This window comes from Nannobrachium achirus (assembly GCF_963921795.1).
Source record: "Nannobrachium achirus genome assembly, contig: SCAFFOLD_220, whole genome shotgun sequence".
NCBI classification, from domain to species: Eukaryota; Metazoa; Chordata; class Actinopteri; order Myctophiformes; family Myctophidae; genus Nannobrachium; species Nannobrachium achirus.
In genome coordinates this window covers 89,794-115,435 of record NW_027664807.1, presented here as the reverse complement: position 1 = coordinate 115,435, position 25,642 = coordinate 89,794, and the positions used below count along the sequence as shown (strand labels likewise).

The 25,642-nt window shown below is 41.8% G+C and overlaps 1 protein-coding gene across 1 annotated transcript in view; it reads right to left on the bottom strand.

The window, feature by feature from the left end:
• Positions 1–3,451: 3,451 nt before the first annotated feature.
• Positions 3,452–25,642, bottom strand: part of LOC308280790 (tyrosine-protein kinase HCK-like) — a gene marked incomplete at both ends in the record, with an annotated part of 106,802 nt that continues 84,611 nt past the window's right edge. The window contains 3 exons of the mRNA XM_080755106.1: positions 3,452–3,491; positions 22,786–22,873; positions 23,561–23,618. Coding sequence (XP_080611232.1) covers positions 3,452–3,491; positions 22,786–22,873; positions 23,561–23,618 — 186 coding nt within the window. The remainder of the gene's footprint in view (positions 3,492–22,785; positions 22,874–23,560; positions 23,619–25,642) is intronic.

Here is a 25,642-nt window from a genome sequence, read left to right as displayed (position 1 = left end):
CTTTCCTGGAAGTCACTGGTTGCCCAGAGTTCTATGATTATAATTACATCTAACGATGCTTCTCCTCCATTCACGTTTGGTGAATGTAGCCTTGGCCAGGAAAATTTGATGTCTTCAGGCGGTAACCATCGATCATAAGATGTTTTGACCCGCAAACCACAACACCCTCCTGATGGCCGGGTCGGCAGTGGTGGCCAAATCACTGCCCATCTCCTCCTCCTGACCAAGGCTACACTCCCCTCTCCTGCTCTATTTGTTTTTTTTCCCAACAAGAGGCTTGTCTGGGGAGGAATTGGGTGGGTCCCTCCTGAGGTCTTGAGGTGACACAGGTGCGTAGAGTTCTCCAGTACTGTGGGGTTATTCCTGCCTGGAGTTCTCCTTCGTCTCACCAACTCACCAACCAAGTTGTGCGCTGCACCTGTGACCCCTCTTCTCCACACTTGGTCCTGGCTTGATGTATTTTTACCTTTTGTGTTCCTGCAGATGTTCTCGCAGTGACACTTTACTTCCAATTTCTCCCATATATTTCTCCCGTATAATAATGACATTATACTTTAACCTTTTTCTCATTACCACATAACAATTCCTCTAAGGTATATTAATGACAGTTCAAAGTTGAAAATAGGTGGTTCTCCCCTTTAATAGTATTTGTCCCTGAACCTCCATCTGAAAATGTTTTGTAGCAGGAAGCCTCGTAGCAGAGTTGAAATCCACATTGTATTTCAAGATGTTTTGAACGAGACGCGTTCAAAAGGTTTAAAGGGCTCATAAAGGCCTAGTGCCCTACACACACACGCGCACACACGCACACACACACACACACATGCACGCACGCACGCACGCACGCACGAATACGCACACACTGTACAAGTGTGCTGTAATCTGAAGCATTTCGCTAAAATATGTTGCTAGAACCATAGAATGTCCCGACGTGACATTTTTCTCCATCGCGGAGCTGTTGGTAAAGTTAGTCTGGGGCCTTAAGACCAACCCTATATGTCCACAATTTCTGTATAACTTTTCAAACATACAAAACGACAACAGTGATTATTATTAGGCTATTATTATTGCCATTATGCAAGAATTTATTGACTGACTGACTGATTGATTGATTAAATACTTTATTAAGACAAAATGTAAACAGCCCAGCAGTAGAGAAACACATTATTCATGTGCAAAGAATAATCAAAATGAAATACATTTGATTTGACCAGTAGTTCACATCAGGCGATCAGTAGGTTATAGAAAGAGTGATTTCTATAAAACATTTCATCAGGGAATTATAACAAGTATAGAGCATTAAAACATAAAACATAGTGGGTCTCATTCACCATGAGCCCTTTACTTTATTTTCTTATTTATATTTATTGTTTGACATCTGAATCTCGTCCCTGACCACCAATACATTGCAATAAAAAAAAAACTGAAACTTATACAAACTAAATTCAGAACAAAGCATTTCCCCAAAACTAGAACTCAACTTGCAAAACCTGCTTTAAAAACTGAAACAATACAACACATTATAGATGAGAGAGATACAATACTAGCCTACAGTATGCTGTATACCGGTAAAATCACCCTGCAGATTAAACTTTTCATAGATTTCATAGATATCTTAATAGACTTCACAGACCAGTGGTGTGTAAATCGATATTTTTTGTTTACACATTCATCTTTTTCTATGAATCTGTTGGATTCATGTTCATGTGTATTTTCACACATTTAAAGCCCTCATACTCTGACATGTGGTTCAGTACTCCTTTTCTCCCTCTACACCAAAGCTCTTTGCTGAGAATATCTGCTGAATGTTCTCAGGGGGTTCCTGACGGTACGCGGTCACCGCCTCCTAGTAATTAATTTTCAATGAGAGGCGGGCGGCTATTTCAGCCACGCAGAGAAGTTTAGAGGCGGCGAGGGGAGGGGGTGCGGTCCCTTACAAGTCCCCGCGAGCGTGCTTGTTTGTGCATGTGCACACGCAGGCGGTGAGAGATGGATTGTGTTCATCTTTGTGAAATACCACGCAGCGTTTACTCACTGATCGAGTTTGTTTGTGTCTCACCGCGGCGAGGCCGACGCTGATCCTAGCGGGAGCCCCTGCGGCAATCGCTGCTCATCTGAAGGGCCCCTTCCTCACGATAGAGATGCTGGGAAAAAAACACTCAAATATTTGGCGCCCCCTGTAGTAACTCTAAGGACCCCCTAGGGGTCCTGGAGCCCCTGTTGAAGACCCCTGGCATAGAGCATATCATTGTGTCAGGGAGAACCCTCCTCTCTCCATACGTATACTTATTTATGTTAATTAGTTGTACCTCAAGTTCAATGTCACACAAAAGTAGCATAAATAGCCGATCAACAAGCTCACAGCATGTCACGATAAGACACATTGTGAGCTTGTAGATCTGCTATCTATCTATAAATGCGAGAAGTCTCTGTGAGTCTGTCTGTCTGTCTGTCTTTGTGTATGTAATCCGCATATCTCGAGAACCGTTCGTCCAACCGGCTTCAGATTCGGCACGCGTGTTCCCCGCCGCGGCGCGGAGTGCAGTGCCCGGCCTCGACCCGACCCGATGACCGGTTTTCCCGAAACAACGCGAAACGTTCGGAATGTCCTTATGCGGAGCTGATTGTTGACATCAGGCTGTTCCGGAGGAAATCGGCGCAAGCGCTGACTCATTGTGACATCACATCATAAAGGGCTCTGACATCACGTACGCCAACTGAACAACGGGCATGATGGGTATTGCCTAACAACCGGAGGGGCATCATTCCCCATGGGTGGCAAAGCAAGCAGGCTGCGTATTACTGCTCAAGGTGAAGACAGACAGATACAGAGATATCTGTATGCCCCATATATGGACATACAATGGACGCAGACAGAAATATATCTCCATATATGGACATAAATGGACACAGGCATGGGGTTTGCGTTAAAGGGTGGGGCATTCATTCCATATTTACACAGTATGGGCATAAAAGGGACTCAGACAGACAGATACAGAGATCTCCATATATGGGCATAAATGGACACACGCAAACAGATGGTCAAAACGGGTCCTATGACAACAGTTATAATAAATGGACACACCCAAAAAGATGGTCAAAACGGGTCCTATGACAAAAGTTATAATGCGGTTTGCATTAAAGGGTGGGGAATTCATTCCCTATTTACATTGTTCCTGAGTAGGCCGGCACCCGACTAGACGCTTGGCCGCCCAAAGAGCAGAGATCTCCATATATGGGCATAAAAGGGACACAGACAGACAGATACAGATACAGTGATCTCCATATATGGGCATACATGGACACAGGCAAACAGATGGTCAAAACAGGTTGTATGACAACAGGTATAATGGGGTTTGCATTAAAGGGTGGCGCATTCATTCCCTATTTACATCATTCCCGAGTTGGCCAGGTCGCCGACTAGACGCTCGGCCGGCCGCCCAGCCTACGTCTATTTGCGGTGTTTGGGTCCAGCGACAGAGGAGAGGAATCTGTGAGGAAAAAACACATGATAACATATTACAAATAATGTAAAACCTTCTACCTGATGGCCCTATTCTGGATATGTAATGTAATATAAGCCAATATTTTCACATATTAAAAAATAAATGTAAACATTAAACCCCACATGGGTGACTGGAGTCCCTCAGGGCTCTGTACTACGTGTTGCACATTAGTACAGTGTTGCACTGTACTAATGTGAGCTTGTAGATCTGATATTTTCACTGTTCATCATACGAAGCATATACAGTAGAGCAGGGGTCCTCAAATACAAATCTTGAAGGTCCACAAATATTTTTTTGAAACAGGCCCGGGTCCGGGGAAAAAATAAAACAATTAATATATATATATATATATATATATATATATATATTAAAATATATTTATATTCGCTTATTTTATTATGTCGGTCAATCTTAAATAGTAGGCTAAGATACAAAAAAGTACCAACCAGGGGTTGACACCATGGTCTCAGAGGCACTTGTCCGTCTGGAAAGTATAGGTCATGTTCTACTTGCCCTCAGGTCATGACCACTTGCCCTCATTATTGTTCATCTTACATAATTAGGGATCCCTTTCTTATTTTTATTTTTTTTACAATGGCTGATGTGTTGTTGTTTTTTTAGTAGTAGTAGTTTGTTGATACAGTAATAACCTCGCCCACCAGGCTTCATGCAGTAATGGTCTTTTCCCGTTTCTTTCTTTATTAAAAGGGTCCTTAAATTATGACTTCACTGTCATCTGGGCTGGGGACTCCTCCAAAATCATTTGGGGGCATTACTTGATTGAAGAGAAACAACCCATTAAAGCAGGGAGAACAGAATGTTCAATGGAGCAGAGATATTTTGCGCTAGTGCTCTGGTTTCTTTTAACAAACTGGGATAATCTTCGAATAATTTATGCTTGTGTCGCAACGTGAATATCGATATGAAAACAAGGTGTCACGCGTCAGAGACAGGGGAGCACAGCACACACTGAACGCGGACGGCTGCGCAGCGTCGCATCGTGGTATCGACGCACGTTGTGCCGCACGGTAACGGTTAACCCCAACTGGATGCGGCGCGCTGCCACACAGCACATCCATTTCCCCCGGTGGGGAGAACCATGGGAGAACAACATCCATGCAGAAAAAAAGGCAGCCGTCACGGGCCGTGGCACGTCGCGACAAACTCTGGAGATAAGATTACAATCCTGCAAACGTATTCACGTTGATGATGTTTAGCGTGAATGAAACCCCACTGATTTATAACTAGTTGCATTGTTGGTGGCTGCTGCTGTTGCTGCTGCTCCGAAAACATCCGCGGTCTGTAGCAACAGCCTATCAGCGCATCGTTGTCAAACTTCAATACTTCAATACTTTGTTGCCAGGCATCAGCCAATCACCGCGTCGTTGTCTCTCTCTCTCTCTCTCTCTCTCTCTCACACACACTCAGCGCATGCAATGAAAGTGAATGAATACGAGAAGTGGAAACAAAAACGTGGAGATGTTTTTCCACTTTTTTTTTTTTTTTTACTATAATTCGTCCTGGGTCCGGTTGGCGGTGCCTCGCGGTCCGGACATGGACCGCGGTCCGCCTATTGAGGACCCCTGCAGTAGAGCATAAGAGGTAAAGGGTTTTTACAGTTTAAGACTCAGGGGTCTTCAACAGGGGGTCTGGGACCCCTAGGGGGTCCTCAGAGTTACTATAGTGTCAAGTAATCTTTGTGTGAAAGGAACTTTTTTTTAACAATAACCACTTGAACCCTAGCATCCCTATTCATTAGCTGAAAATAGCCGATCCACAAGCTCACAACGCCTCGCACTGTGAGGCGTTGTGAGCTTGTAGATCGGCTATTTTCAGCAAAGAGGTATAGTGTAGAGAGAAAATAGGGCAGATTCAAATGTCAAGGTTTAATCCAAGGGGTTAAATGTGTGAAAATACACATTAACTTCTAGTGCCAAAACCGAATAAATTCGGTTTATTAAAACGTATTAAGGAGTGCCAAAACCGAATAAATTCGTTTTTTTTTTTTTTTTTGGAAAAAAAATTTTTTTTTTAATTTTTTTTTTTTTTTTTGACCCCATCAAAACTAGTGAACATGATTTCAATCGCGATTTTGCATGTTCCAACCCCATACAACCCCATCTAACATACAGGGCAGCCATTTTTGTTTACATAACAACATAACATAATGGCTATTATCTCAAGAATGCTTGAACGGATTTCCAATCGGATTTTTTTGTTTGAAAGCTGTGAACAAACTGCACAAAACCACAACAATGCAATCCAGGATTGCATTGGATTTTTTAGAGCTCATTCTTCTCTGTTTTTTTCCCATGCATGAGGTGTGCAAGGTTTAATCGTGGCTAAATTGCCGAAAATAGATCTTCTAAAATGCTTGGTAGCCAATAGCTAACTTCAAGCTAACTTCATCCTCTTCCTGTAAATGCACAAAGGAAAGTGTTCTGGCAAGTCATGGCTCCAGGGCTTGGGCATGCATTACCAGCATATCTCTATTATTCTCTGGCCACTGGGATGCCCTCTAGTGGTGATAGGCTGGCATTAAATGAGTTAACATGAATCCAACATTTTAATAAGAAAGATGTGTAAACAAATTGATGACAGTGCTGTCAAACTAGTCTACAAAGTTATTTATGAAATCTATGAAAAAGATTAATCTGCTCAGTTTTATCGGGAAAAGCTTGTAGATCTGCTATTTTCAGATGCTATTGTTTAAGTGGTTCATGTACAAAAAAAGAAATATATATATATATATATATATATATATATATATATATATATATATATATATATATATATATTCTCCATTCTCACCTCAACATGCATTAATTCTTCATCAAACGGACAGAGACAGAGGGCAGCATCCTACTCGGCAATGATTGATTCACAGAACTCAGAAGTAGGACTTATTGGATGTGATTTCTCCATCACATCACTTTCCCATCCAAGTACTCATACAAACTATGCACTGTAGCAACTTTTAAGAGTATGCGGAGCAGACGCAGCAGATCTACAAGCTCACAACGTGTTGCGATAACCGACGCGACGCTCCCCTCCCCTGCTCGCTTCTTCACACACAGGCAGGCAGGCTGCATCTGTGAGAGTGAGCGCAGCTGAGAATGTGTGTATTTTATGTATTTTTTATTATATTTGCATATGTGTAGGCTACATTGCTGAGCACCCTTCCTCCCTCATGGCACCCTAGGCAGTCGCCTACTCTGCCTATTGGCTGGGCCGCCTCTGCACATACACACACACTGATGCACGCACGCACGCAGGCAGGCAGGCAGGCAGGCAGGCAGGCATTCACTTACCTTTTAAAAAGATTTCTCTGGGGAGGAGTGGGGGTAACATCTCTGTAAATAAATAATAAATCATTAACATAATGAGAAGAAAGAGCTTACCTGAGGTTACATTTGAATCTGCAATCAGCATGAATGATGATGCATTTTGCATCATATGATGCATCATGCTGCAGGGGCGGCATAGCTCAGGGGTAGATAAACCGTTATTAGAGCACGGAGGGTTCCCGAAGGGTTCCCCGTTCGAATCCGGGCTCCCCCTGAGTTAATGTCAAAGGGTCCTTGGGCAAGACTCTGAACCCCTAGTCGCTCCCGGTGAGCAGGTTGGTGCCTTGCATGGTTTCCTCCGCCACCGGTGTATGAATGTGTGCGTGAATGGGTGAATGTAATGCACAATCTCTGTAAAGCGCTTTGGATAAAAGCACTATATAAATGCACCATTTACCATTTATCATATGATGCAAAATGCATCATCATTCAGGCTGAAAAACTAAAATATCTCAAAACACAGATTGAACGCAAAAAATAACTCAGGATTGTGTTGAACTTGTCCCAAACAACAATAAAATAAGATCAGGTTGTCCCAAAGGTGAACTTGGCCTTTAATTAACAAATTTTCTGCCATTTTGAATATGCCATCTTTCAGGTTATCCTGCCAGAAGTCTCCATAGACTTGTATGTAATTTATAGTGCACGGATCATGCACGCACATGCACAAATCATGCACCATGTGTGTGCAGGATGTTCACAGCTTTCAAACAAAAAAATCCGACTGGAAATCCGTTCAGGCATTCATGAGAAACCAGCCATTATGTTTTACATGTTATGTAAACAAAGATGGCTGCCCTGTTTGAAAGATGGGGTTGTATGGGGGTGAAACATGCAAAATCGCGATTGAAATCGTTTTACTAGATTTAATGGGGTCCAAAAATAATTTTTCAAAAAATATATATTTAAATATATATATATATATATATATATATATTAAGGCTGGGACTTTAACTGATTAATTGCGATTAATTAATTACAGAAAATTAACGTGATTAAAAAAATTAACACATTTTAATCGCACTTAGTTTTTGCACCACAGAACCTTCAGTTTCGGGCATACCGATCATAGCGATGCACCAACCAAGAAGAGACAACAAATACAAAGGGAGAAGTAGCCGATCAGAGCACTTTGCTTGGCCCAGTGGATGTGAAATTTAGATTTAAAAAACTCAGTTGTTGATTCACTCGTACAACAAAATGTGTTTTACTTGAAAGAAATGCTTCTCAGGTCAAATATCGATGTGCAATTAAAATGTGATTAATTGCGATTAATTAATCACAGAGCCTGTAATTAATTAGATTAAAAATGTTAATCGCATCCCAGCCCTAATATATATATATTATTTTTTTAGGTCAAACTCGTCAAACTCGTCATAAGCAGAGTGGACCCATAAATACAACTCGTCAAACTAGTCATAAGCATGATGAGTTAATGTTAGCTCCGAACAAGGTGTTGTGAGCTAGCAGATCGGCTATTTTCACAATATTTATCTGTGGAACTGAGGCAAACAAAATGTAATGCCTCAACTACTACAATTCCAAGTTGTAGGCTACTGTGAACAGGCCCATTCAGACACACCCTTTCAGAAAACCCTTGAAATGAAGGTGATTAAAAGACTAAGGGCCTATTTTAGTCCAAAACCTAAACACCTAACCTTCTTTGCCATGTTTTACTATTTTGAAAAAAAGAAAAAAAAAAAATATATATATATATATATATATATATATATATAATTCAAACAGCTGATCTTCCAACTCACAACATGTCGATGTAGATTGGCTATTTGAAAATGTTTTTCAAAATAGTAAAAAAATGGAAGAAGTGCTCTTCCGAGCACATGTCTCCACCAGGCCACGCGTCCTGATGGTGCTATAATAGGCCAATGTAAAAAGGGTGGCATGTGTTCTTCACCAATCTTAGAACTTTCGTGGCGCCACCATGAGGCTGATTTGAACATTTTGTAGTGTAATTTCTTCCTTGGCCTTTTGCGAATGTGCGTGCACAATTTCATTACAATTGCACGCTGTATTTGATTTGAGGTATTTTGTTCGAACGGATCAATCCTGCAAAGTTTGGAGGCCAATCTTAGCCAATCAGGATGGAATATTTAATATGGGACAGATCCGTCTTGATCATATGACTGTAGAGATACTGTGTACTGATTTGTGTTAATTGTGGGTAAAATCTGAAGGAGTAATATCCAAAAATGTGTCTTACATAAGACGGCCTCCTGGTGGCGCTATAAAAGCCTGATGTGAAAAATGCAAGGAAATGGTTCTTTTTTTATAGGGAGTGCGCTTACAAAGCTTTAAACTGATCGGTGGAGTTATAGGTAAAACCACAAATTGGCCTGTTATAGTGCCACCATGAGGCTGATTTAAAAAAATTGAAGTGGCATTTCTTCCTCGGCCTAGTGGGAACGTGTGTGCGCGATTTCATGTTAATTGCACTCTGCGTTTGTGATTTGAGACATTTTGTCCAAAACGGACCAATCTTACAAACTTTGAAAGCCAATATCAGCCAATCAGGATGGAATATGGACAATCAGACAGATCCGTGTCGATCACATGACTGTAGAGATACTGTCTACCGATTTGCGTGATTTTTGGACAAAATCTGTAGGAGTAGTGTACAGAAATGTGTTTTGCAAACATCGGCCTCATGGTGGCGCTAGAACAGGGCCATTTGAAAAATGTGGGGCAGAGGTTCTGAATTGGAATCCAGGGAGTGCGTGTGCTCATTTTGGCAGCGACCGAGCCAACGTTGCCGGAGATTAGCTGTTAACAAACTTAACAAACTTGGAGGACGGACGGACGCACGGACGGACGGACGCACGGACGGACGGACGCACGGACGGACGGACAGGGGCGAAAACATACTCTCCCCCTGCCTTCGGCTGGTGGAGACAAAAAAAAGGCAAAGACCAAAAAACTGAAAAAGTAGAAAAAGGTTAAATTCATATTGCCCCTTTAAATGAAAGGTTATATTGTAGCTAATCATTGTTTCTGTACCTTCCAGAAGCTTCAGGTCCCTGGGTAGTAAGGCTTTCCTGTGTCTGACCACTGCTTCCAGGGGCATTTGGACATTTCCTGTTCAAGTAGAATGAAAATTAGCTCTCTTAATTGTTTAATTACTGTCAACACAGAGACACAGACATCCCAGGTTTACAGTGTAATCAGTGGGTTAAATCTGTTCCTGTCCAACAAGCTGTTGTTTTCTAGGTAAGAAAGGGGGGCAAAGACAAGGAGAGCAAAGGACAACAATACAAATCAACAGGGTTGCTGCTATAACATTCACACTTATTCACCCCATACATTTAAAAGTAGATCAGCTATTTTTTAAAGATTTGTATATGTAGCCAGTCGGAAATGTCCTTCCTGAGCTACCGTAGAGAAAGGCCAGGGTCCCTCACACTTCCTGCTTCCTGAATTGTTTGCACTATAAAAGCCACACTAGTAGGGGCCTTCCCTCTATTGTCACTGGTGGTAGCAGGTCGAGACTGTGCTGTGCCATGCCCTGGGTAGGTTAATATAGTCAGTAATGGTGAAATGCCATTACAATATTGCATTTGAAACTGACCTTTTGCTTGTCACCTTAGGCCCTGCCCTGCTCTCTAGAGACTGATGTCCTGTGTCTGATGCCCTGTGTTTGCCTCCACGTGGGCTGTGTTCATTAGTTATGAGGTAAATGTAACTTTTGCCTCTACACTGTTATGCTCGCATAGTCAGGGGCGCAGGAGGCATTTTAAAAGTGAAGGGGACACATCTGGGAGGTATGTGCGCGCGCGTAGGGCGCGCGAAAGATTTTGGGGTATCCCCCCCACTTTTGGTGATATCCCCCCCACTTTTGCCCCGAGGAGGGGGGGACATATCCCTGTGTCAAACCAAAGACACATGTCGGCTGCTGTCTTTTTTTTGTTGTTGTTGTTGTTGTCAGAATTCGCCTGGTCATAAAGTTTCATAAATCATGAAAATTAAATCACTACAATTTGTTCTATGTTCTGTGCATGTTGACAAGTTTCAAACCGAAGACACCACATGCATGTACAGTGTTTTAATTTAGTAAAATATTCTGTGACCAGTGAGTGACACTGACAGTGATTCTTTCACTCTTTCACTGATTTATTTTCACGTGGGGCCATGAGTGATTGCCTCATTGGTGTCCATTTTTGGGTCCGACATGAAAAAGTTGGGAACCACAGTAACAAGAGGAAACGTAAAATGTGTTGACAAACGAAATTGCTTTTCCATTATGCATCTGTTCAAAGGTAGGTCTACTTACATTGCTGCTTGATTTAAAGAACGACGTTATCGTTTTTTGGTTTTTTGACCGTTTAATTTTGACTGAGAATGATGTGAGACTCTAGCCTACACACACCAGCAGCAGGTCCAGCACCTGCAATGACGGTCTCCTTCTGCCACTGCCTGCCTGCTTGTCACTATCGCGTTGCATTAATTAAACTCATTCAGAACAGCTGAGCTGAGCTGCCGACTGCACTGCACTGCACTGGTGGGACTGTGCCTCTAGAGGGCAGTAATACGCCTTGAAATGAGAACTACTCAGTGTGTACAGTACCAGTAAGACTCCCTAATCGGGAGATAAGCGACCGTTGGTCGCTTATCTCCACAAATAGGCCAAAAGTTTGTTTTACCAATTATCAAGACATACGGGCAGTTGACATTCCAACCTGCATCTTCCAGGTGGCATTTTGTTGGAGTTTCACCTCGCTATAAAAAAAGTTATGATTTAACTTCAGCCGATTGGCGCCGCGGGACTCAATGAATACAAGGCTCACAAAAACAGGTATAGTAGTAAAAATAATAATAATAATAATCCACCCCCAATGTGAATGGGGCCAACGATATGAACCATATGGACAGTGGCGGATTTACGTGGAGGCTTTTGGTGCTTCAGCACCACTATTTTCCGGACTAGCACCGGTAGTTTTCGGGGCTAGCAAAATCGGGAGAGAGACGGTCAGACGGAGAAAAGTGTGATACCAAGTGCAGTACTACTCCTAAACAACGGCAGTTCTCTCTCTCTCTCTCTCTGTTTCTCAGTGTCTCTCTCTCTCTCTCACCCTCATCATTCTCTCTCCCATGCACGTTTGGTTGCACAAAAACACACGGGTTAAGCTACACTTTTTCCTGTTAATAATAACCTGCGTGAAATAAGCTGCATTGGGAGGTAAGCGGGAGACACTTTATTGTGAAAGTAAGACAGGAAACGATAGTTGTTGCTGGGTTGGCGCTAGTTGTCGGTTTGTTATGTTGTTAAGATGCATTGGTTTGGAATACCACCGCGCAGTTTAAGTTATACATAATGAATTTGGACAGCCAAAACAAGTTGTATTATCACCAGTAAGACTCCCTAATCGGGAGATAAGCGACCGTTGGTCGCTTATCTCCACAAATAGGCCAAAAGTTTGTTTTACCAATTATCAAGACATACGGGCAGTTGACAGTTTGCCATGGTTACTCATTGAAGTTGAATCTCCATATATGGAGATAACCTACGCATCACACTAAGTCTGACCTCACCAGCCCATATTTGGGCATGAGCAACTTATGTCTCCATATATGGAGATATGATGACATCACACAGTCCTCAGCCGATGATGTGGCGTGATCTCATACAATACACAAACGAGCCCTACAGTATAAAGGGGCAATTCTTGCCAGGAAAGAAGCATTTCTTCGACTCAGACCTTATCGCCAGGGTTGGCTTATAGCAGCTGTCGGTAGGACCATATATGGATTCTGTTAGTGTGGATCTCCTAACAGGGCATCATCTGGGATACAATCCCTTTTATGCCCATATATGGAGATCCCTAACAGAATCCCTTTCATGCCCATATATGGAGATCCCTAACAGAATCCCTTTTATGCCCATATATGGAGATCCCTAACAGCATCCCTTTTATGCCCATATATGGAGATCACTAACAGCTAACAGAATCCCTTTTATGCCCATATATGGAGATCCCTAACAGAATCCCTTTTATGCCCATATATGGAGATCCCTAACAGAATCCCTTTTATGCCCATATATGGAGATCCCTAACAGAATCCCTTTTATGCCCATATATGGAGATCCCTAACAGAATCCCTTGTATGCCCATATATGGAGATCCCTAACAGAATCCCTTTTATGCCCATATATGGAGATCCCTAACAGAATCCCTTTTATGCCCATATATTATGGAGAAATCCCTGCTCTGAGTATCTGACATCAGTGTGATGTCACCTGTTTATGCCCATATATGGAGATCCCTGCTCTGCGTATCTGGTTGCTATGGTAAACAGTTGGTTGCTAGGGTAAAAAAACATGGTTGCTATGGTAAACAGTTGGTTGCTAGGGTAAACAGTTGGTTGCTAGGGTAAAACCATGGTTGCTAAGGTGGTTGCTAACGTACACTAACAGACCAGCAACAACAGACTGTTGCCACAGCAACGTACACAAAGGTTTGTGTACACATGTGGTGTGATGTCATACTGGGCAAAGGTGTGACGTGTGACGGACGGACGGACGGACGGACGGCCGGTGGAGGTTTTCATAGTAAACTGCTCCCTGACGGTCGCAAGAACAGTTTAGCCTACACATTAATTTGCGAACGGGGGCGCTGGGGGGAGAGAGAAGACAGCAGTCCATTAACCCATGGACCATGGGTATTATGGAAGGCATGCAGGACAACTAACAACCCATATAAAACAAACATTGTGCACTCGATTGAAGTTCTTTATGAGGAGATGTTATGGAAACTGTACAAGATCACCACCAAAGCCTTTACAACTTTCCCAAAGTTGCATAACAGAGATGCATGGACAATTGGACGCACTATCGTGACCACTCGACCATACAGTGAGTAGTCTATATTTTGATTAATTTCTGGACAGATGAATATCAACCTATGAAACATTTGCGCAGACCTCACTTTCAGACTATTTCTCATTATTCTGTACATGTGTTGTTGGCCTCTATGCAACAGAAACAACTTGTTATGAAACCATGCAGTATGCGTGCAAACACACAGCCTGAGCCTGCACGATTATTAGTCCAATATAATTAATTCCCTTATGCAAGATGAAGCTGTATGTTTATTTGTACAGCCTACTACTCCTTTAGATTCAATTCGTTCAGCCCCAACTATACAACAGGACTTAAACTGTTGTTTTTGGCTTGTTTTGCTTAACCTAAGGGGTGGTTGGGGACTGGGAGACTGTTGGTGAATAGGGCAAAATGACTGCAAAACTTAAAAAATAAATTAATAAAACTGCGGTCGTGCACGCGCTGTGGAGCTACTGCCCTAGCCAAATCTGCGCAGCAAAAAAAAAAAAAAAAGAACGCTAGGCCTATAACGTTTTTGAACCAGTGATTAAAACATTTTAGGGGGAAAAGTAAAGTAAAAAGTAAGTAATAATAATAATAATAATAATCTGACCCCAGTGTCCCCAGAGGAGGAGGAGCTGGCTTGGATATAATCTTGATTAATCCCGGGTATTCATTCAGACGACAATAATTGTAAAGGATTTCTACCCGATGGACCGAGAATATCAAGCAGGTTTGATAATCTCGGAAGCCCTTCGGGGTTCCGTTCAAACCCAAGACCGAGTCCGGGGCCGACTTAACGATTTTCCCGGGGGGGTCATAAAATTCATCACGAGATCTGATCGGCCACGGGATCTGCCAGTGTGTACGGGGCTTAAGTGGTCTGCAGCGTACAGGGTAGATCGGGCCTAAAAAAAGTGAGCCCGGCCCAACCCACCCCACAGAACGGCAGCCCGAGCTCGGCCCAAAGCCCGATACATAACTGACAATTGGAGACCGACACAGCCCGCAGCCCGACATTACCAGTAAGACTCCCTAATCGGGAGATAAGCGACCGTTGGTCACTTATCTCCACAAATATCACAACCTCCACCTCTCACGTCATACGGGTAGCCATAGTTACACCTGGAATGTTGAATCTCCATATATGGAGATAACCTACGCATCACACAAAGTCTGACCTCACCAGCCCATACTTGGGCATGGACGACTTATATCTCCATATACGGAGATGGCCATATATGGAGATACGATGACATCACAGAGTCCACAGCTGATGATGTGGCGTGATGTCATACAATACACAAACAAGCCCTATATAAAGGGGCAATTCTCACCAGGGAAGAGAGCATTGCCTGGCATGTTGAATCTCCATATATGGAGATAACCTACGCATCACACAAAGTCTGACCTCACCAGCCCATACTTGGGCATGGACGACTTATATCTCCATATACGGAGATGGCCATATATGGAGATACGATGACATCACAGAGTCCACAGCTGATGATGTGGCGTGATGTCATACAATAAACAAACAAGCCCTATATACTGATGCGATACGATGACATCACAGAGTCCACAGCTGATGATGTGGCGTGATGTCATACAATAAACAAACAAGCCCTATATACTGATGCGGAGATATGAGCAGGGCAAAGGTGTGACGTGTGACGTGTGACGTGTGACGTGTGACCGACCGACGGCCGGACGGCCGGTGGAGGTTTTCATAGTAAACTGCTCCCTGACGGTCGCAATAAACAAGCTTAATTGCTGCAGCAGCCTTTTTTCTCATATGGTGATTTGTTAAGAACAGAGTCCTTTTCCAACTGTCTTTATATAGACCTATATAAGACATTGTAGCAAGTACCGTGCTAATTATGGAACAAATAAACATCGGAGCCTAATTCTTCAATCAATCAAAAAGCCTTGCTGGAAAACACAGCTGACGGCCGCCGCTAAATCAGGCAGCAGGCGCACAGGCTATTATAGCTACAACGTTCACACAACGTCTATTATGATTATTATTTAGGATACAAAAAGTGTCTGTGGACTGTTTCAACGATGTCCTCCGCTCTGCTCTTAGTAGAGGAGCCTATCAATTTTTGTAATTTTGGAATGATAATTTTTGGAGACATGTATATCTTCATTCTTGGGGTTCTCACAATGCCAAAAAAACATGTCTTCAATTTTTCTTTTTGTGTTTAGCATGTGTAATTTGCATAATTAGCCAATTAATTGCCAAAAACAGTAAATGGCAATAACTTTGCTTCTGGGTAACTTATAAAGGTGATCTAAGAGTCTAAGTCCATGTTTGTGAGGTCCAGAAACTCATCTGTTACCATTGTGAAGTCATACAACCTTTCCTAATTAGCATAATTAGCATAAATTACGCAAAAACGAGGTGAAAATAAGCAAATTGCTGCATTTCTTTGTTTTAGTCAACTTTGAAAGCTTCTCACAGACTCTAAGATGTATGTTTACAAGTCCAGGAATTATTATTATCCTATACATGAATCATGCAACCTTTTGTCTGTGTAATAATTATGTAATAATCACACCGAAACCAGAAATAGCTATATTTATTTATATATCCCTCATATAAAATAAAGAACAATATGAGAAATGGTCACAGAATTATCAGATCGTTTATACTAATACAGTATGTACAGAAAGTTGTGGTTAGGTACGTGGTCCTGATACCATACCATTGCCTGGTAATGGGCACGGGCAATGGCTTGATGTAATGCTCCTTGTGTAGGTGGCAGCTTCTCTGCTTCCAATTGTTTCTTTGTGAATAACCTCCACCTGAGTTCACCAACATCCACAAGATTTGTACCGGGCTCGTACAGCTGGCAAACAAATGCTTCAATCTTTTTTTCTGTGTCAGAACTGAGCTTTTTTGAAGTACCTAGAGTAGCAAATTCAGATACCACCTCCACAGGACACCGGTTTAGGGCTTGCCAACAGGTTAACTTTCCCTTTACAGCAAAATGGCCTGTCTGGTCAGCTCCAGAGAAGGCATGGAACCCTGGTAAGGCTGAAGTCATCGTTTTACCCAGTGCCTGCACTACTGGCTCCAGTGAGATGATACGTTTTTTGTTTCCCACACCAGTGATGAAATAGGTATCCTTGCACAGCTGATTGTACCGTCGGATTGCAAGAACAAAGACATCAGTGTCCGGGGACTCAATGTAGAGCTGTGTTGCCCTCTTCAGACAGCAGGCTGTGCAGGATTATCCTTGTGTCAGCCTCTTCCTGTGAGCTGTGGAGATGTTTTACATCGATAGAGTTTGAGTGGACATCTTGCCTTGACGTGATTATGAAAACGTTGGGTTTCCCCTGGAAGTGTAGGAGGGCTTTCTTAGCAAGATAGACAGTCAGCTCATCTTTGGTGTGGATACCTGACAAGAACTGTTTTTCAGACACCTTCCCTATCGGTGTGTTGTCTTCCACATGATACGTGGTAGGGGGCTTGCCACCCTGGCGTCGCTTACGCGTGGCCTCCTTCAGTGAAGATGCAATATCATAGCGGTCAAATACTACATGGGTCTCACTATGTTCTTTGGTCTTCCTGTCCAGTATGGCTATGAAGTGGTCAGCCCACTGGGAACATATCTTGATCCATGATGGCTTTCCCATTGCCTGTACCAATGCCATTCCATCTATGACAGTTACACTCTTAGATGGCAGGGGACAACTGTCAGTGGCAGCACTCTGTAGTTGCTGATCAACACCAACGTCACCAGTCCTCTTCTCATTCTGCAGCTCCTCGAGAATGCTTGCTCTTGTCTGTGCAGGGCCGAAGCTCACCAGTCACTGTGAAGAGAGCACGTGGTTTGGCAGTGAACTCGTGCTGGCCAATGGCTTCTTTGAGGTTGATCTCTGAACGTGATCGAGCAACAATCAGCATTCGAGCAAACAATGACCTGTCATCCTTCAATTCCACCACCTGGTCAGCGATCTTATGTGTTTCACAACTTTTCCTGCACTCTTCCACATCTTCAGTTGAACCTTTTTCATTCTGGCCCAGACACTGACTTCGTTTTTGTTATTGCGTGCTTTCACAAAAGCAACATAGTTCTGCTGGCCAATTTCGTCTTGGCTGCATCTTTCTCCACGTGGGGTGGCATCACAACTTTTGTGATGATATTGGGTAGGTCTTTGCCATCATATGTTAGAGGATTCAAAGATGACTTGATCACATGCTTCAATCGAAGTGCATTCTTTTCCTGCCTTGTCCAGACAGCAATGGACAAGTCATGGTGCTCCTTTTATAGCTGTTTGTGTGCCAGCCATCTGGCATGCTTCTTCAGCAAGTCTACTCAGCTCTGGTGCTGTCAAGAAGAACCTTTCCCTAGCACTAGCATTCTGAGTAATGCCCACAATGCCTCCAGTGACCTTCATGATGCGAGTGATGTGCTCAAGGGCATGATCCACCCCAATGGCGCAGAATGGTATCTGATTTTTATTGACAGTGAACTGCCCATCCATAAATTCTTGGTATATCTCTGGATCTGTGGTCTGCAGGGCCTTCATTTCTGCTAGGTAGACTGGAACCAACCGGGCATACTTCTGCTTGTCATGAGCAAAGAAGTATTTGCATAGCTCATCCAGGGAAGAAAGATGAAGTTCCCAGAGGCCATCACGGGTAGCACGCATGAAAGTGTATATCAGTAACACCATTTCAATAACTATGATTAGCTTTATCAGCTGTGATCCCTCACAGCTGAAGCACAGTTGCTTGACTCATTATGACAAGAATTAATCTATGGATATACTAACAGAAAAAGAAACAGGTAATTTCCTACTTTCAGACTAATTAATAATTCATGTATGCAGATTGTACTAATGACAAAAGGTTGCATGATTTACTTAGATCAGGATAGGAATTTCTGGACATGTAAACATACTCAATTAGTCAATAAAAGTCTCAGATTATCTCTCCAAAGTCAGCTAAATGTGAAAAATGAAGCGATTTCCTGATTTTCAACTCGTTTCTGTATAATTTAAGCTGATTATGCTAATTATGAAAGGTTGTATGACTTCACAATGGTAACATATGAATTTCTGGACCTCACAAACATGGACTTAGACTCTTAGATCACCTTTATAAGTTACCTAGAAGCAAAGTTATTGCCATTTCCCGTTTTTGGCAATTAATTGGCTAATTATGCTAATTACACATGCTAAACCCAAAAAGAAAAATTGAAGACATGTTTTTTTGGCATTGTGAGAACCCCAAGAATGAAGATATACATGTCTCCAACAATTATCATTCCAAAATTACAACCAGCAGAATCACTTGATTGGCTCCCCCACTATCTGCTCGACCAGCGCTGGCAGCGCATGCACAGTGCACACGCCACAGCAGCCAGCCACACACACACACACACACACACACACACAGCACAGTCACACACACACTCACGCTCAACTGTCAAGTTGCGCAACAGCGCAGCGGTGCAGCTGTAACGGTCCCAGGAAACAAGATAATTACCAGCCATTTATACTTTTGAGTTTTGATTTATTTATGTTATTTTTGACTAGTATTTGTTGTGATAATGATTTTGAATTTGATTGCTGTGACGTATTATTTGCTGTGATGAGTGAGTGGCTGGAATTGATGGTTTCCCAGAGAACTGATTACGCTCTCCGTTACAGGTGCGCATGCTGTGTGGGGTCTGTCTAGACAAAAGGATTGTGAGCACTTGGACCAGACGCTGCTGGAAGTGAGACACGACAGACACGGAAGGGATTTGATCTTTTGTAAAGTTTTTGTAATAGATTTTTAACAGGTTCAGCTCTCTCATACAAGTCATACTTACCTCTGCTTTATGTGGTTTTAAGGGTAAGCTGTATTTTCTTAATTGCTTGTTTTAAATGCCGGCGTTTTACTCCGGTGTTTGATTAGTTTTTAAGTAAATTATTTATTGAGAGCTGAACCTGTTAAAAATCTATTACAAAAACTTTCAGCCATTCACTCATCACAGCAAATAATACGTCACAGCAATCAAATTCAAAATCATTATCACAACAAATACTACACCCAAAAAAATAATCTCTCAGTTGAACACATTTTAAATGTGTGAAACTTTTCCACCCATTTTATATGAGTAAATTTATATATGGGATATATGTAGTCCCAAGTCAAATCTACATTCAATGCAATGCATGTTGTTCAATTAGTCCAACTCATTTTCATTAACTTAAGCCAAGTTAATTATATGAACTTAATTAATTTACGTTTGTCCAACTCAAACAAATGTTAACGTAAATGTGTTGGTTCAACTCATTTTTATGGAATTAAGCTAAGATAAATAAAATACTTTTACATTTACATAAGAAGAGTTCGGTTTCAGGTTTTCTTCTGGATGATTTGTTTCAAGTTTTACAATATCAACATACAGATGCATATTGGATATATGCAATAGCAGTGATTATTGAATAATCAGAACATTTAAGAGAAAACCAACGCAATAACCTCAAAGTTACCATGAGTTCTTCTCTTTTAGCCTAGCATGGGGAGGGAGCTCAAGCTTAAACTAGCAGCCTAGCAGTTAGGGTTAGGGTTTAGGCTCAAATACTGACAAATCAAATTCTGACATATGACAGTCATCTTGCCAAGGCAGACACATTGATATGATACATTTAGCATTTTTAGCTCCCGAAAGCTTAAACATTTCCCTGAAAACCTAGAAAAATGCTGTTCCCAGCATGCTTTGCATAACATGTGACCAACTTATTTGACCAATCAAGGGAAAGGGCTGGAGTCACTTCTCAGATCTGTAAAATGTACTTAATAAAATTGAGTTGGATTCAAACAATATTCTCAGAATGATTTCAGCCTTAAAAACTACTCAATAAAATTGGTGAGAGGCGTGGTTTATGGGACTCTGGGAGTTTTCATTGGAACTCATTTTCAATGTGTTTTTAAATTCCATTACTAAGATTTGAGTTACATGAATGTAATATAAATGCATAATGTTAAATGAATAGATTTTGTATAAGCACTATTAATTACATTTGAGTTGGAACAATTTAATAAAAATGCATATATTGTAAATGTATATATTTAAGGTAAGCACGATTAATATTTGTTCAGTTACATCAATTCAATACATTTGCATATATTATAATTAAATACATTTAAATAAAGCCAACATAATGTAAATGTATCACATCTGGCACTATTAATAATATTTGAGTTATATCAATTAAATGTATATGCTTATGCCTTGAAGTGAAGTAATTAAATAAAGCAAACATAATTTATATGTGTCACATTTATAGGGGGGTTGAATCAGTTTTTTGGGTGTAGTCAAAAATAACATAAATAAATCAAAACTCAAAAGTATAAATGGCTGGTAATTATCTTGTTTCCTGGGACCGTTACACAGCCATAGAGTCATGAGCGTGCAGTTTACACAGTCACAGAGACATCATGATACTGCGCTGTGCTTGCCTACCGGATTATAAAAGCCCGACCCGACCCATAGCCCGTCATATACATGGAAATTTGAACCCGGCCCAGCCCGCGCCGCGCCGACCCTTCGGGTCCCGTCGGGCTCGGGCTGAATTTCTAAGCTCTACTGCAGCGCATCCCCCCTAGATTCACAGACAAGCCCAACCCTATTCATATGGATACTACTTTAACACCTACAGCAGCCTACTATAGGTTTCCAGCTGTGAATGCATGTGAATGTGTGTGCGTCCAGTCCTCATACATGGCTCCGTATGTAGGCTACTATTTGAGATTTGTTCGAAGCAAACTTGTTTCTCTACTGCAGCGCTGTATTTTCTAATTTAATTAAATTAAACTAGAAAATAAAATATTAAGTAACAATGCAAATGTAATTAAGACTAGAAAACGTCGTTTTTGTTTTCCCACCGTGACCATTAGATCTGCTGAGATCCGGTCTTTCTAAATTGCCTCTAGAGGTGCATGCACACGCGTGCACGTGACATCAATAAATGACCGTCCGCCCTGAAAAGAAAATCCCAAAGCACCACTGGTTGTATGTGCGTGTGCGTGTGTGTGTGTGTGTACACTAATAACTACTTATTAAAGCATACATAACAGTCATAAAGTCTGTATTATATTGTGATACGTATTAACTCATATAACAGTCATACAGTGTATGTACATTATAACACTACTTACTCCACTGACTTCATCAGGGCTGTGGTCACATACACAATGGGGATTAATCCCTCCTGACCTGTGCTGATTAACATAGCACACCACCACCCATCCCCCACATCTCTGCATAGAGAGAGAGAGACACATCTTAATAACAATTAAATCAAGTTGACCTGTTTTTTGGGGCACCAGTTTAATCGCAATATTACACTCAAGTAATATAATCACTTCTGTGCAACACAGGCTTGATGATATTGACGATAATGCACACCCTCTTGTGTAATATTGCTTAAATAACTCTGTCGAGGTGCCAACATGCAACTTGTGCACAAGTAGGCACCTTGTGCACAAGTTGCATGTATGGCCTACTTGTGCACCAGCAGAGCATGCCATGAGGTGCTCTCACCACTGGCATCCACTGATATGCTGGTCCCTCATTGGCTGTTAATGATGACGCTGCCAGAAATGCTGGTCCCTGATTGGGCTACACACATGGCTACCTACCTACCTACAAACATACCTGCCTACCTACATACCCAGACGTACGCAGTACTTGCGTGCTCTGCTGGTGCAAGTAATACAAAAATGGCATCACACAATTATCACACTTTTGTCAATGGCACTTTACATAACAATTAACTTCACACAAGACATTTTAAGTGTTTAGATCTAGAACAGTTTATTCATCGTACCAAAGAAAACGGGACCCATGCAGTGCCTCCCTGCTTGGCACTCAGCATCAAGGGTTGGATTGGGGGTCCCTGTGACATACTAGCATCATGTCCAGGAGGTGTAGCCTATACATTAAGCTGCCTCACGCTACAAAAAAGGGAGATAGGCTCGCGCCTCATGGCCTCATGGCTCGGCAAGGGAGGCTTACTTACTTTATGTGAGTTTGTTCTATAGGCCTATATGTTTTATACTTGGAAAACTAAAGTTGAAAATTGTGTCACTCACTTTTTGAGTATTTTGAGTTTGTCTCCCTTCTTGAAACTCAGTTTGTCCTTCTCCTCGACCTCATAGTCATACAGAGCGATGGCATGTTCTACAGGGAAGAGATGAAGAGATGCATTAAAGACAGGACTCAACCATCTCACATTAAACACTGTTTGTTCAACAAGCTTGTGTATAATGCACTTTATAAACAGTAGCTGTAGGATGGGCTAAAGAGGTTTAAATGTTTTCTTTTAGTTTTCTCCATGCAGGCTTTATTATCTTTAACTGATTACTGTATTAAGTTCACTGCCATGGACGTACCTTGACAGATTTCTTATGTAAGCCCACAAGTCCATGGACAACCTTGAAAGAATATCATTTCTGACCACTAGGTGACACTGCTGACTAAGCCAAAACCATTGGCTTTGACTCTAGGCTCTCCTTCAGCACATGACTGTGTGTGTGTGTGTGTGTGTGTGTGTGTGTGTGTGTGTGTGTGTGTGTGTGTGTGTGTGTGCGCGCGTGTGTGTGTGTGCGTGCGTGCGTGCGTGCATGCGTGTTTGTGTGTGAACTCTCATTCACTCTAATTGTAAACCCTCTCTAAAGCAGCCTTCATTCAAAACGATCTAGCTTTGCACCGGGCAATTTTTTCCCTGATACATGGCATCCATGGGAATGTTTGAGACCATCGATCTAAAAGAAATTATATATATATATATATATATATATATATATATATATATATATATATATATATATATAAATTAATGAAACCCTGCCAGTTGGTACGTCTCACCTGTCTGGTCTGCTGTGGAATCAGAATCAAAAGTGTCGCTGGTCTCTTTATGTTCTCCCTGGAGGCACAAGTCAGTCATTATTAATCCATGTCCTCCCAGAGTGTAGATTGATGTGTTGTTAGAAATGTCAACATTTAGCAGTTGTTCTGAGAGTACATTTTGACGAAAAGTATCACATCCAACCAAAAGTTAAATCAAACTTATTTATAAATCACATTTACAACAATAAACATTGCTCCAAGTGCTGTACATGGAAGGCATCAATGAAAAACAGGCCTGTACAACAATCACAGGACAGCATAAAAACATTATAAAACATAGCAAAAGATATGAAGATATTTAAGCAACATTAAAAGCTAGAGAAAATAGATGTGTCTTAACTGCCAAGCCCAAGTTGCCCGGGTTATTCCCGAAGTCCTGCTTGCCACTGCTCGAGTTGCCCAAGTTGGCAGCCATTTTGAAAAAAATAAATAAAAATCAAAAACTTCTAACTACTAGGCATGATTGCGGATGTTTTTGTTTGAAAGCTGTGAACAGCATGCACACACGTGGTGCATGATCTAGGCATGGTCGTGCATGATCCGTGCACTATGAATTACATGGAAGTCTATGGAGACTCATGGCAGGAAGAGACTTCAAAGAGATTTAATGGTGGCAGGAAAGAGATTTAAAGAAGAAGAGATTTAAAAACATCAATAGACATGGGCTCTTCAAATTGCCAGAGGAAGGCAGTTCCAGAGAACGGGAGCAGCAGCAGAGAAGGCACAGTCGCCCATGTAAGGATTTAAAAACAAATAAAATAGCTTTAAAATGTATTCTAAAATAGACTGAGAGCCAGTGGAGAGCAGCTAAAACCGGAGTGATGTGTTCTCAGGTTTTTTTTATTGCCCGCGAGGAGGCAGGCAGCAGCATTTTGCACTAGCTGCAAGCGCCTGAGTGCAGACTGCTCAATGCCTATAGTAAAGTGAGTTACAATAATGGGGGTGGGGCGGCTGTAGCTCAGGAGGTAGAGTGGGTTGGCCAATGCTCCATGGGTTGGCGGTTCAAATCCCAGCTTCTCCTGTCTACATGTCGAAGTGTCCTTGGGCAAGACACTGAACCCCAATTTGCTCCCGGTGAGCTGGTTGGTGCCTTGCATGGTTTCCACTGCCACCGGTGTATGAATGTGTGTGTGAATGGGTGAATGTAATGCACATTGTAAAGCACTTTGGATAAAAGCGCTATATAAATGCACCATTTACCATTTAATAATCAAGCCTGGAGGATATGAACACATGTATGTTTAAAGTTAAGAATGACAATTCCAATATAGAAGGGAGATGCATACAGTAATGTCTTGATATAGAGTAAGAGTGTAGTGGTGGGCCATTCGGGGAAAGGGGTGGGTTCGGGTGGATTGGGTTTTTTCTGTCTTTTTTGTTATCCTTTTTGTCTTTTATCTTGTCCTTTACTTTTTTTTACTGTCTTGTTCTAAAAAAAAAAGAGTGATACATTGTTTGATGGTATTTGTATGATGATTGATAATTGTTAACTCTCCCAACGCTTTGAACGTTCACGTTCGCCCGATTGCGCAAGACCTCTCCGCCAATACGGCGCTCGTTCGGTTCGTTCGTCTGATGACTGTAAGCTGATGAGGGGTCGCGCGGCCGTCTACTGTAAACACATTTTCCGCGGTGATGGTGTAAAAAATCCATTATGCGTTAGATCAACGGAGAACAATTCACTTCCTTGTTGATTCCCTCTGGCTCTGAGGCTCTGTGGCCAGTGACTGGTCTTCTTCTTCTTCAACACATAACAGGCAAATTCACATTCATTCTCGCATGACGCCGCCCTCTGCTGCCTGGCAGACCAAAGTGCACTATTGCACAACCCAAAAAAATAAAAATAAATAAATAGATGTCTGTCTGTCTATCTACTATAACGTCGCAAAGATAAGCCGCTTTTTGATGGCACCAGACCCAATAAATAAATAAATAATCTGGCAGTATGAGAGTTAATAAACACATCTTAAAAAAAAAAAAAAAAAAAAAAAAAGAATGACAATTCCATTCAATTGTGTAAATATGAACGCTAGACCCTAA